Source organism: Felis catus, chromosome C1 (genome assembly GCF_018350175.1).
Source record: "Felis catus isolate Fca126 chromosome C1, F.catus_Fca126_mat1.0, whole genome shotgun sequence".
NCBI classification, from domain to species: domain Eukaryota; kingdom Metazoa; phylum Chordata; class Mammalia; order Carnivora; family Felidae; genus Felis; species Felis catus.
This window is the reverse complement of record NC_058375.1, coordinates 72,319,241-72,333,936: the sequence shown is the minus strand read 5'-3', so window position 1 is coordinate 72,333,936 and position 14,696 is coordinate 72,319,241. Positions and strand designations below refer to the sequence as shown.

The 14,696-nt window shown below is 34.9% G+C and overlaps 1 protein-coding gene across 7 annotated transcripts in view; it reads left to right on the top strand.

The window, feature by feature from the left end:
• COL24A1 (collagen type XXIV alpha 1 chain) overlaps positions 1 to 14,696 on the top strand; it is a 412,001-nt gene that overhangs the window by 315,265 nt on the left and 82,040 nt on the right. For all 7 annotated transcript variants that reach the window (XM_019837359.3, XM_045036125.1, XM_019837358.3 and 4 more), the window contains 4 exons: positions 765 to 818; positions 1,090 to 1,143; positions 1,784 to 1,840; positions 10,522 to 10,575. In XM_019837359.3, coding sequence (XP_019692918.2) covers positions 765 to 818; positions 1,090 to 1,143; positions 1,784 to 1,840; positions 10,522 to 10,575 — 219 coding nt within the window. The remainder of the gene's footprint in view (positions 1 to 764; positions 819 to 1,089; positions 1,144 to 1,783; positions 1,841 to 10,521; positions 10,576 to 14,696) is intronic.

The window sequence follows — 14,696 nt, the reverse complement described above, 5'->3', positions numbered from 1 at the left end:
AACAGAGTGATTATCACACATAAGTTGCCAACTATTTCTCCTTTGACAACTTTGACCAGAGCTGAAACTTTTCTTCATCAAAGCATCTGAAACTATCAATGAGTATGGAGTTCTCCATGATCCCATAATGATAATATCAAAAACTTTCAGGCTATACTCTAATATTCAGTGAGACACATCTACCATAAACTTGGACCAGATATAAGGGCACCTGGCTGGCTCATTTGGTTAAGCGTCTGACTTCAGCTTAGGTCATGATCTCATGGTTTGTGATTTCAGGGTCTGCGCTGGGCTCTGTGCTGACAGCTCAGAGCCTGGAACCTGCTTCAGATTCTGTGTCTCCCTCTCTCTCTCTCTGCCCTTCCCCTGTCCTCTCTCTCTCTCTCAAAAATAAGTAAACATTAAATATATATATATATATATATATATATATATATATATATATACTATAAACTTTGACAGATACACGTTACATTTCCAAGAACTTGCTGAAAACCTATAGGGTTCTGACAACTGAAAGTATTTTTCTTAATATGATTAAGAATATTCATCCAGAAGTAAACTGAAGAGACATTTTTTTTGGTGGGATTTTTGTGGTTCAGAAGAAAAATAAGACAGAAGTTAGAATGTTATTTCTTGTTTTCCCATTTCAGGCTAAGTAAAATATTATACTTCAGAAATTCTAAATTTTAAGTAATCAGAGTACAAGTGTAATGGTTCAAGCAGTTGGCTATTTTCTCTCTAATATTTATTTTGTTTTTTAGGGACATTTAGGATTGATGGGACCTGATGGAGAACCAGGAATTCCAGGATATAGGGTAATCATTTCTAATTGGAAATTAAAATGTGTGTATTTGCATGAAAATGGTTATATAAAGATATCATTCCAATTATGCAGATTAAGATGAAATCTCACCCGTAAACCTTGCTACTGAATTTAGGCTTCATCCCCCTAGAGAATGAATCTTGTTTTTCTTTCAGAATAGTGAAGTATCTAATGGCATGTCCTTGGTGGCATGTCCTTGGTAGTATTAGGTAGAACATGCACAAATGATACAAAGAATATCTACATTCTTGTCCTTTTGTTAGGGCCACCAGGGCCAGCCAGGCCTTTCTGGGCTGCCAGGACCTAAAGGAGAAAAGGTATGTGTGTATATTGACTTTGCAATCCTAAAGTTAAATATTTAAGTTTTGTGTTCTTTCTGAAAGTGTGCATGGAAACATTTTCAAAGAATAAAAGAAAACACTTTTCAATTTGGGAAGTATTGCAAATTCTAGAAGGTAAATACCAACAGATGAAAATTTAAGTCATTAAAATGTCTTCAATAGGTTGTTTCAAGATATTCATGAAATAATATATGGTAAAGTACTTTGTAATCTATAAAGCTTTGTAAACTTAAAACTAATTACTTGTTGAAACAGATTGTGAGACTCTAGATTAAATGACCAGTATGTTTATAGTGAAATTTATAGTAAAATTGTTCTGGGTTAAGAATAACTATAATACTACTCTTAATTTGCAATATCACTGGAAACCTGAAACTTTGAACAAATTCCTAAACTGCTTTGTATGTAAGTAAAGCTGATAGACACCTCTGAGAACCATATAGGAATTACAACTGTATAAAATATCCTGTGCTAAGTTTTGTAGGTAAAGTTTTCCATTTAAAAAAGATAAAGCCAGATTGTAGATGTCATAACATATGAGACAATGATAAGCTACATTTTTCAAAGTTTATTTTATTAATTTGATTTTGTTTGTAAATAATTATCTTCATTATAGGGTTATCCAGGAGAAGATAGCACAGTGCTAGGACCACCTGGGCCTCGAGGTGAACCAGTAGGTCTTTTTCTAAAATTATTTTGATGTTCCAAGATAAAATGCAATGAATATAATAGATTCATATGACCAATCACATCTTTTCAGGGAGTTTTATTCTGTTAGTTTCATAACATGGTTTTGTAGGCACATACTATTTATAGTTGTATTATCTAAATGTAAAATCTATTTATATCCAAGTCAAGATCCTTAGCATAATATATAGTTTAATTACGGTGACTTTCCAAATCTAACTTTCAGCATGAAATGCAATATAACAACCTTTTGCAGAGGTTATCAAAATACTATACTCTAGATATTTTAGGGCAGACATTTCTTCAATCATCAAATTCATGGGGCGCCTGGGTGGCTCAGTTGGTTAAGCATCTGACTTTGACTCAGGTCTTGATCTCACAATCCATGGATCTGAGTCCTGCATCGGGTTTTGTGCTAACAGCTTAGAGCTTGGAGCCTGCTTTGGATTCTGTGTCTCCTTCTCTCTCTGCCTTTTCCCCTGCTCACTCTCTCTCTGTCTCAAAAGTAAATAAATAGTAAAAAAATGTTTAAAAAATCATCAAATTCAGATTTATTTCTGAGTACTAAAAAAATCTGACCTGTATACTTTTTTATAGTAATTTACATATAGTTACCAAATGACTTTAAAACTTAATCAGTTATTATAACCAATACCCTTTGAAGATCACTGATCCATAGTCTTCTAATTAAGTATCTGAAGGTTAACTATAAACTCTGTTTTGAAAAGTTATTATAGGGGAACTTGGGTGGTTCAGTTGGTTTAGCATCTGACTTCAGCTCAGCTCACGATCTCCAGGTTTGTGGGTTCAAGCCCCACGTCAGGCTCTGTGCTGACAGCTCCGAGCCTAGAGCCTGCTTCAGATTCTGTGTCTCCCTCTCTTTCTGCCCCTCCCCCACTCTCTCTCTCTCTCAAAAATAAACATTAAAAATATATGTTAAAAAAAGAAAAGTAGCTATTGTAGCTTTGATTATCTGAATGACCATCTCTATATTCATATTTTATGAAAATAATCTTAAAGGGCATATGCAAATTAAATAGGTAGAATAAAAGTGTTTAACTCATAGAAATAAATATAATTGGTTTGATTTTCAATTTTCTACATGATATCATATAAGATTTTAAAAATCCTAGGGGTGCCTAGGTGGCTCAGTCGGTTAAGCATCTGACTTTGCTAAGGTCATGATCTCATGGTTCATGGGTTCAAGCCCCACTTTGGGCTCTGTGCTAACAGCTCAGAGTCTGGAGCTTGCTTTGGATTCTGTGTCTCCCTCTCTCTCTGCCCCTCCCCCGGCTCATGCTCTGTCTCTTTTTCTCTCTCCTAAAAATAAATAAACATTAAAAAATATGTTTAAATACTAAAGCAGAAGGATCACATTATGTAGTTACTTCTGGTGCTTTGATCTGGCTCTTTCGAGATGAGTTAAAGTTATATTTTGTTTTAGAAATACAAAAGATTTTAGAATTATTCTGATTAAATGAAGCCATCTCATATAGAGGCATACTTATCTATAAAATATATATAAGGTTTTTTTTTTTTAATTTTTTTTTCAACGTTTATTTATTTTTGGGACAGAGAGAGACAGAGCATGAACGGGGGAGGGGCAGAGAGAGAGGGAGATACAGAATCGGAAACAGGCTCCAGGCTCTGAGCCATCAGCCCAGAGCCCGACGCGGGGCTCGAACTCATGGACCGCGAGATCGTGACCTGGCTGAAGTCGGACGCTTAACCGACTGCGCCACCCAGGCGCCCCTATAAGGTTTTTATCAAATATGTTCTAGTCTCTCTAAAGCCCTGACAGGGAAAAATATGGAAATAATGCAAAAACTGAAAAGCAAATGGAAACATATGGGCAAATAGTGTATAAAAGTGCTTGTTTTTTCCCCAGATTCAAGTATGCCAGAATCAAAGAATGTCACTAAAATATAATAAATATATTAAAAGTCTAGCATAACAATCATTATTTTGTCTAGTAGACATAAAACAGGTGTGAAACTTAAACCAAGAATATTCTAAATCATTAAAACAGAGTCAGAGATTATTGTCCTTACATTATGTCAAATATCTTTACTCACATAGGAATAAGGTAAAATTTGTCAATCAATTGTCCTCATCAATTTTATGGTTTTCACAAAGATTTCAATTTGACTTTCTTTTTAGACAGTAGGTCCTCGTATGCAAAAATTGCTTTTCCAAGTATATTTTACACTAGATAATTTGAATAGTTTATCATATCAAAGAATTTATGTTAGGAATATTTGAAAAAAAGTTAAAAGTGTAGGTTTATTAGCTACTACCATACAGATTAAAATAAATAGATGCAATTTTTAGTAGGTTAATTTATATCTTAAAAATTAAAAAGAATAAACAACAGAGTGTCTGATCAAGAATGTTAAAGTAGGTAGCTATTAGATGCTTTTAAAAAGATCATTAAACAGTATCTCCCAAAACAGCTCCCATCCTGCCACACCCTGCAGGTGGCCTTGCCCAGGACTGGTGTTCTCCAAAGTAGCTCTTGTCCCAACACACCAAACGAGTAGTTTTGGCCTAGACTGGCACCCTTCCAGAGTGGCTCCTGACAGAAACAAGGGGCAAGGCCCACTCATCAGTATGCCTACAACAGTCCTCCTGGCCTGACTTCATAGCCAGGCACACCAGGGGCTATCCCACCCACTAGCACACCCACAGCCGCCACACCCAGGCCTCTCAGCCAGCCATGTCAGGAGCCAGTCCTGCCCACCAGTGTGCCCACAGCAGTTGTGGCCAGTCATTGCAGCCAATGGGCCAGGAGCCAGCCCCACTCACAAGCATGCCAGCAATAAGAAGGCACAAAGAGACTACACAGGGCACTCCTGGAGCACCTGGTTCTGGTGACAAAGGAGGAGTGTGCTTCTAAGGCCCAACGGACACCTTCTATATGAGACCACTCCATCAAGACCATGAGACATAGCTGATCTACCTAATATATAGAAACACACACAGTGAGTCAGGCCTAACAAGGAGACAGGAGGACGTTCCAAATAAAATAAGACAAAACCTCAGGAAGGAACCAAACGAAACAGAGATAAGCAATCTGCCTGATAAAGAATTCAAAGTAATGGTCATAAAGATGCTCATGGAACTCAGAAGAAGAGTAGTTGAACAATGAGAAATTCAACAAAGAGATAGAAAAATATAAAAAATAATTAATCATAACTTAAGAATTCAATAGCTTAAATGAAAAAAATATATATACACTAGGGAGAACAATGGCAGATTAAAGGATATAGACAGGTCAGCGATCTGGAAGACAAGGTAGTGGAAGTCATCCAAACTGAAGAGTAAAAAGAAAAAAGGTTAAGAAAAAGAGGATAGTTTAAGGAAACTCTTGGACAATAAATATCAACAGAAGTCTTATAAAATAGACTTTAAAGCAAAGAGTGTAACAAGACAAAAGGAGGAAATAATAAATGAAAACTTCCCTAACCTGGGGAAAGAAACAAACATCCAGCTGCAAGATGCACAGAGAGCTCCAAACAAGATGAACCCAAAGAGGTTCACACCAACAGAGAGTAAGTAAATTGTCAAAAGTTAAAGGTAAGGAGAGAATCTGAAAAACAGCAAGAGTAAAGCAACTGGTTACTTACAAGGTAACACCTAAAGATCATCAGCTGATTTTTCAGCAGAAATTTTGTAGGCCAGAAAGGAGAGGCCTGATATACTCAAAGTGCTGAAAGGAAAAACCTACAACCAGAATACACTTCCTGGAAAGATTGTCATTCAGAATTAAAGAGATAGTTTCCCAGACAAATGAAAGTTAAAGGAATTCATCACCACTAAACTGGACTTACAAGAGAGGTTAAAGGGACTTCTTAAAATGGAAAAGAAAACACCATAAATGGAGGTAAAAAAAAAATTATGAAAGAAAAAGGCTCATTGGTAAAAGCAAACATATAGTAAAGAGAGTGGATCAACTACTTATAAAGCTGGTATGAAGGTTAAAGGACAAAAGTAGAAAAAACAACTATATCTACAATAATTATCTAAGGGATATACAAAATAAAAAGATGTAAATTATGGCACCAAATACACAAAACATGGGGAGAGGGGAATAAAAAATGTAGGGCTTTTAGAATGTGTTTGAACTTAAGTGACCATCAACTTAAAATAGACTGCTATGTACATAGGGTGTTATATATGTAACTCATGGAAACCTCAAACCAAAACCTACAATAGATTCACAAAAAAATAAAGAAAAAGGGATCCAAACATAACACTAAAGAAAATCATCAAATCACAAAGGAAGAGAGCAAGAGAGGAACAGAAAAGAACTACATATACAACCAGAAAACAGTTAACAAAATGGCACTAAGTACATACCTATCAGTTGATACTTTAAATGTAAATGGATTAGATGTTCCAATCAAAAGACATAGGTTGACTGAATGGATAAGAAAAATAAGACCCATTTCAGGACACCTGGGTGGCTCAGTCAGTTAAGTGACTTCAGCTCAGGTCATGATTTCAAGTCTGTGAGTTCGAGCCCCACATCAGGGTCTATGCTGACAGCTCAGAGCTTGGAGCGTGCTTCAGATTCTGTGTGTGTGTGTGTCTCTCTCTCTGCCCCTCCCCCACTCGAACGGTGTGTCTCCCTGTCTCTCTCTCAAAAATAAAGAAGCATTAAAAAAATTAAAAAAAAAAAGACCCATTTATATGCTGCCTACAAGAGACTCACTTCAGACCCAAAGACACACACAGATTGAAAGTGAAAGGATAGAAAAAAATACTCCATTTAAGTGGAAATGAAAAAAAACAAACCAGGGGTATCATATCAGATAAAATAGACTTTAAAATTAACACTGTAACAAGACAAAAGGAAGGGCACTACATGATGATAAAGAGTTCAATTCAACAAGAGGATATAAAAATTATAAATATCTATGCACCCAACTTAGAAACACTTAAATTTAAAAAGCAGATATTAACAGACATCAAGGGAGAAATTGATAGTAATACAATAGGAGTAGGACACTTTAATACTCCACTTACGTCTATAGATGGATCATCCAGACAGAAAGTCAATGAGTAAATAGTAACCTTAAACAACACATTAGACCAGAGGGACCTAATGGGTATATACAGAACAGTCCATTCAAAAACAGCAGAATATGCATTCTTCTCAAGTGCACACAGAACAATTTCTAGGAAAAATCACATGTTAGACCACAAAACACGTCTTAATAAATTTAAGAATATTGAAATCATATCAAGGATCTTTTGTGATCACAATGATATGAAACTAGAAATAAATACCAAGAAAAAAATGGAGAAAAAACACAAGTACATGGAAGCTAAACAACATTCTGCTAACTAAACATTAGTTTTGTTTAAGACAAATGAAAATAAAAGCACAGCATCCCCAAATCTACTACAAACAGGTTTGCCAAGAAATTGGCCAACCTAGAAAAAAAAGATAAATTCCTAAACCCTTATAATCTTCCAAAACTGAATCAGGAAGAAAGATAAATCTGAACAGACTGATTACTGGTAATGAAAATGAATCAGTAACCAAAAAACTCCCAATAAACCAAACTCAGGCACCAGATGGCTTCACAGGTGAATTTTACCAAACATTTAAGGAAGTGTTTACACCTATCCTTTTCAAACTATTCAAGAAAAATTAGAGGAAGGAATGCTTTCACATTCATTCTATGAGGCTAGCATTGTCCTGATACCAAAACCAGAAAAGACAGTACAAAAAAGGAAAGTATAGGCCAATATCCCTGACATAGATACAAAAATTTTCAACAAAATATTAGCAAAAAAAAAAAAAATCAGCAATACATTAAAGGGATCATATTCCACAATCAAATAAGATTTATTCCAGGGATGCAAGGATGATTCAGTATTTGCAAATCAATTAACTTGATACACCACATTAACAAAATGAAAGCCAAAAATCATGATCTTCTCAATAGATGCAGAAAAAGCATTTGACAAAATTCAACATCCACTTATGATGAAAACTCTCAATAAATTCCTTAACATAAGAAATGCCATATATGGCAAACCCACAACTAGCATCATACTCCATGGTGGAAAGCTGAAAGCTTTTCCTCCAAGATCAGGAATAATAGAAAGATGCCTACTCTCACCACTTTTATTCAACATAGTACTGGAAATGTCAGCTATAGCAATAAGAGAAGAAAAAGAAAGGAAAGACATCCACATTGGTAAGACAGAAACACAACTCTCAACATTTGTAGATCACATTATACTGTAAATACAAAATAAAGACTTCACCAAAAAACTATTACAACTACTAAATTAGGATACAAAATGAATATACAGAAATCTGTTGCATTTCTATACAATAAAAACAAATTATCAGAAAGAGAAATTAAGAAAATGATCTTATTTATAATTGAATAAAAATAATAAAATATCTAGGAATAAATTTAGCCAGGGAGGCAGAAGACCTATATTCTAAAAACTATAAGACATTTATGCAAGAACTGAAGATGACAAAAATAAATGGAAAGATACATTGTTTTTGGATTGGAAGAATTAATATTGTTAAGATGTCTATGCTATCCAAAGCAAGCTCCATATTCAGTACAATTCCTATCAAAATTCCAATAGTATTTTTCACAGAACTAGAACAAATGATCTGAAATTTGTATGCAATGACAAAAGACCCTGAATAGCCAAAATAGTCTTGAGAAAGCTGCAGGTATCATGCTGCCTGATTTTCAAACTGCATACAAAGCTGTGGTTATCAGAACAGTTTGGTACTGGCACAAAAAGAGACACATAGGTCAATGGAACAGAATAGAGAGCCCAGAAATAAACACACACTTATATGATCAATTAATATACACTGGGGAAAATATAATCTTTTCAATAATTGGTGTTGGGGAAACTGGACGGCTACATGCAAAAGAATGAAACTAGACCACTTTTTTCCATTACATGCAAGAATAAACTCAAAGTGGATTAAAGACCTAAATGTAATACCTGAAATCATAGAACTTCCAAAAGAGAACAGGCATAAACTCTGGCACATCAGTCTTAGCAGTATTTTTGTGGTATGTGTCTCCTCTGGCAAAGGCAATAAAAGCAAAAATAAACAATTAGGACTACATCAAACTAAAAAGTTTTTTACAGTAAAGGAAATCATCAACAAAACAAAAAGGCAAATGGGAGAAGATGTTTGCAAATGATATATCCAGTAAGAGATTAATATCCAAAATATATAAAGAACTCCTACAACTCAACACAAATAAACCAATCTGATTTTTTAAATGGGCAGAGGACCTGAATAGGCATTTTTCCAAAGAAGACGTATAAAAGGCCAATAGACATATGAAAAAATGCTCAACATCACTAATCAGGGAAATGCATATCAAAACCCAGTGAGATTTCACCTCATCGCTGTCAGAATAACTAGTATCAAAAAAGAACAAGAAATAACAAATGTTGGTGAGAATGTGGAAAAAAAGAAACCGTCATGCACTGTTGGTAGAATATAAATTGGTGCAGCCACTACGTAAACCAGTATGGAGATTACTCAAAAAATTAAAAATAGAAATACCACAGGATCCAGCTATTTGACATCTGGGTATTTATCTGAAAAAAAAATTGAAAAACATAATATGAAAAGATACATACACCTGTATCTTCATTGTATGTATGTTCATTGCAGCATTGTTTACAATAGCCATGATATGGAAACAACCTAAGTGTTCACTGATACACAAATGGATAAAGAAGATGTATATATATATATATATACACACACAAAATGTAATATTACTTAGCCATAAAAAGAGTGAATTCTTGCCATTCATGACAACAAAAATGAACCTAGAGGGCATTATGCTATGTGAAATAAGAGAGGAACAAATTGTGTATTATTTTACTTACATGTGGAGTCCAAAAAACAAAACAACACAAAACAGAAACAGATTCATAAGTACACAGAACAAACTGGTGATTGCCAGAGGGGAGGGTATAAGGAGATGGGTGAAATAGGTGAAGGGGATTAAGAGTTATAGACTTTCAGTTATAAAATACGTAAGTCATGGGGATGTGAAGTACAGCATAGCGAATATAGTCAATAGTATTATAATAACTACATATAGTGACAGATGGTGACCAGACTTATTCTGGTGATCATTTCATAATGTGTATAAATGTCAAACCATTATGTTGTATGCCTGAAACTATTATAATATTGTATGCCAACTGTACTTCAAAATATAAAAATAAATAAAAAGATGATTAAATTGATCTTCTAATTAATGGAATTGATTACATGGCTGAATGATCCAGATTAAATCTTTTTCTATCATTTTAACATTAAGTAAAAATGCAAGTTAATTTGACATCATGTATAACATACTTCATCCATCTGAAAATTCATAATGTTTAAGTGGACTTCATTTCTTCAGTATTTTTCCTAGCAAGATCATTATGAGATTTTCTTCAAATAATTCAATGCTTATGATGTTCTTAATGTTATTGATATTCGGTCTTTTGAAATATATTAGTGGAACTAAACAAATAATTATACATTTGGTTACACATTTTGGGGGAAAAAATATGCCACACTAACTGTATTATCTGCATTCACAAATTCTTGGATCCAGCTGTGGAACTGATTGTTTTTGCATGTGGTCTCTGTAGGGTCCTGTGGGGGAACAAGGAGAGAGAGGAGAGCCTGGAGCAGAGGGCTATAAGGTAATTACAGCAAATGTCACACCTTGCTTCTAAATTGAATCAGTGTTCTCTGGTGGTTTTGCTCAGTTTCAAATGAAAATAAGCATCATTGAGTTATGAGTAATATTGTAAGGTTTTGATCCCAGAAGAAGCCTAGTTCTTTGTACTTTCTGTTCCTTTTTTTCTGGACTCATCTTCACCTCCTCCCATTGCTGCTTTTTTCTCATCATCAGATCTCAGCTGAAATGTTACTTCGGGAAAGGCCTTCTCTTTCTGTTCTTCACTTTGCATCATATTAGATTTACTTCATGATATTTAGTGCCATCTATATTATCTAACCACTTTTTTTATATACATTTGGTTTTTTGTTTAGTGTCTTGTCTTTCCCTACCAAAAAGTAAGATCCATGAAAATGAGACTCTTGTCTGGCTTTTTCATCATTATAGACCCAATTTCTAGAACATAATGTTCCTGATGTATAGTAGGAATTCAATAGAGTTGTCAAATCGGTGGATGAATGTCATTATATTCTCAAGCCTTCTGTCAGTTTTTGTCCTCTTCCACTCTTAGAAGGATTTTATGAGACCAACTTCATCAGCCAAAATTGTATTAGATTATGTATAGAATTTATTCCGTGTCATTTTTATTAGCATATTTATGTTTAGGATGTTCTCTATTCCTGTCTTATCTCTCTTCCCTTCCTGTTTATAGTGTCAGTTGCTAAACAAATTGGTCATCTGCTAACTCTCTCCCTATAGTTTCTATGTCATTCATTTTCTCACAACATTCTGTGCATACTCACAGAATTATCTAAACTTTATCTACATAAATCCTATCTTTCCTTCATAATCTAGTACAGACTCCCTTTTCCTAAGCTCACCCTAACAGTAATCTTTCCATATTCCTCAGTCCTATAATATTTATTATTTATAGAAGTTATTCAATAGAAATATTTTACCATCTTATGTTGCTAATACATTTGCTAATTATTTTTAATGTGCAGATATCTTAGCTCCCTAATTTGAATATGACCTCTCTCTTTCTTCTACAATGCTTTGTTCTGAGTTTTGTACATAATAGTATATAATATGTATATAAACATAATTCATTTTTACTAGTGAATTGATGGGTTGTTTGATCCAATATACCCCTCTCCCATGTAAAATATCAGTGGCCATATTTGAAATGAAGACTTAAATAGCCAGATTGAGTGGACAAGCTGGTAGGTAGGTAACTATCATCAATATATTAATTTCCTCAAGCCTGAAATCTGAAAAATCAACTTTCACTTCCTAAAATTCTCTTTGAAGTAAATGTTGAAGGTCACTCTAAATGTTTGTGAAATTGTCGTGGTGGCCATCTTGTACTTCTTCTATTTTTAGAGAAACATTTTTTGAATGTCACGTGTATTCTGTTTCCAATTTATATAACATTTGGATCTATAAGTATTTCTTAATCCAAGGAATTCAGTGTATTTAGGTTCTTTTTGGGTTGAGAAGCCAACCCACTGCTTCCAGAAAAATTTGAAAAGCATCTTAAACTTCCTTAGCTTTTTTTTTTGCTTGAAAAACAACATGACTCTATTTTTTTTAGTTCATTTTCATTTTTTTTCATTTTTTTCATTTTTTAATTTTTTAAAATTTACATCCAAGTTAGTTAACATATAGTATAACAATGATTTCAGGAATAGAATCCAGTGATTCATCATGTACTTATAAGACCCAGTGTTCATCCCAACAAGTGTTCTCCTTATTGCCCCTTGCCCAATTAGCCCATCCCCCCACTCAAAACCCCTCCAGCAACCCTAAGTTTGTTCTCTATCTTTAAGCATCTCTTATGATTTGTCTCCCTCCCTGTTTTTATATTATTTTTGCTTCCATACCCTTATGTTCATCTGTTTCATATCTTAAATTCCACATATGGGTGAAGTCATATGACATTTGTCTTTCTCTGACTAAAAATTTCACTTAGCATGATACACTCTAGTTCCATTGCAACTGGCAAGATTTCATTCTTTTCCATCGCCGAGTAATATTCCATTGTATATATATACCACATCATCTTTATTCATTCATCAGTCAGTGGACATTTGGGCTCTTTCCATACTTTGGCTATTGTTGATAGCACTGCTATAAACATTGAGATGCATGTGCCCCTTCAAAACAGCATGCCTGTATCCTTTGGATAAATTCCTAGTAGTGCTGTTGCTGGGCTTTAGGGTAGTTCTATTTTTAATTCTTTAAGGAACTTCAACACTGTTCCAGACACCAGTTTGTATTCCCACAAATACTGCAAAAGGGTTCCCCTTTCTCCACATCCTCCCCAGCATCTGTTGTTTCCTGAGTTGTTAATTTTAGCCACTCTGACTGGTGTGTCACACCACTGGTGTGAGACACTGGTGGTGTCTCAATGTGGTTTGGATTTGTATTTCCCTGATGATGAGTGATATTGAGCATCTTTTCATGTGTCTGTTGGCCATCTGGATGTCTTCTTTGGAAAAGTGTCTATTCATGTCCTCTGCCCATTTCTTCACTGGATTATTTGGTTTTGGGGCGTTGAGTTTGGTAAGTTCTTTATAGATTTTGGATACTAACCCTTTATCTGATAGGTCATTTGCAAATATCTTTTCCCATTCTGTTGATTGCCTTTTAGTTTTGTTGATGGTTTCCTTTGCGATGCAGAAGTTTTTAATCTTGATGAGGTCCCAATAGTTCATTTTTGCTTTTGTTTCCTTCCCTGCAGAGACATGTCAAGTAAGATGTTGCTGCAGCCAAGGTCAAAGAGGTTTTTGCCATCTTTCTCCTCTAGGATTTTGATGGCTTCCTGTCTTACATTTAGGTCTTTCATCTAATTTGAGTTTAATTTTAAGTAAGAAAGTGGTCCAGGAGCATTCTTCTGCATGCCACTGTCCAGTTTTCCCAATACCATTTGCTGAAGAGACTGTTGCTTTTCCATTGGATAGTCTTTCCTGCTTTTTCATATATTAGTTGGCCATATGTTTGTGGGTCCATTTCTGGGTTATCTATTCTGTTGCATTGATCTATGTGTCTGTTGTTGTGCCAGTATCATACTTTCTTGATGATTACAGCTTTGTAATACAGCTTGAAGTCCAGAATTATGATGCCTCCAGCTTTGATTTTCTTTTTCAGGATTGCTTTGGCTATTGAGGGTCTTTTTTAGTTCCATACAAATTTTAAGATTCTTTGTTCTAGCTCTGTGAAGAATGCTGGTGTTATTTTGATAGGGATTGCACTGAATATGTAGATTGCCTTGGAAAGTATTGACATTTTAACAATACTTATTCTTCCAATCCATGAGCATGGAATGTTTTTCCATTTCTTTGTGTCTTCTTCAATTTCTTTCATAAATTTTCTATAGTTTTCAGTGTATAGATTTTTCACCTCTTTGGTTAGGTTTATTCCTAGGTATATTATGGTTTTTGGTGCAATTGTAAATAGGACCAATTCCTTGATTTCTCTTTCTGCTGCTTCATTATTGATGTATAGAAATGCAGCCAATTTCTGTACATTGATTTTATATCCTGTGACTTTGCTGAATTCATGGATCAATTCTAGCAGTTTTTTGGTGGAATCTTTTGGGTTTTCCACATAGAGTATCATGTCATCTGCAAAAAGTGACAATTTGATTTCCTCCTCGCCAATTTGGATGCCTTTTATTTCTTTGTGTTTTCTCATTGCTGAGGCTAGGACTTCCAACACTATGTTGAAAAACAGTGGTAAGAGTGGACATACTTGTCATGTTCCTGACCTTAAAGGGAAAGCTCTCAATTTTTCCCCATTGAGGATGATATTAATGGTGGGTCTTTCATACATGGCTTTTATGATCTTGAGGTATGATCCTTCTATCCCTGCTTTCTTGAGGGCTTTTATCAAGAAAGGATGTATTTTGTCAAATGATTCGTCTACATCTATTGAGAGGATCATTTGGTTCTTTTTTTTTTTTAATGTTTATTTATTTTTGAGACAGAGAGACAGAGCATGAGCAGGGGAGGGGCAGAAAGAGAGGGAGACACAGAATCCGAAGCAGCTCCAGGCTCTGAGCTGTCAGCACAGAGCCTGACGCGGGACTTGAACTCACAGACCGCGAGACCATGACCTGAGCCGAAGTCAGACGCTCAACCG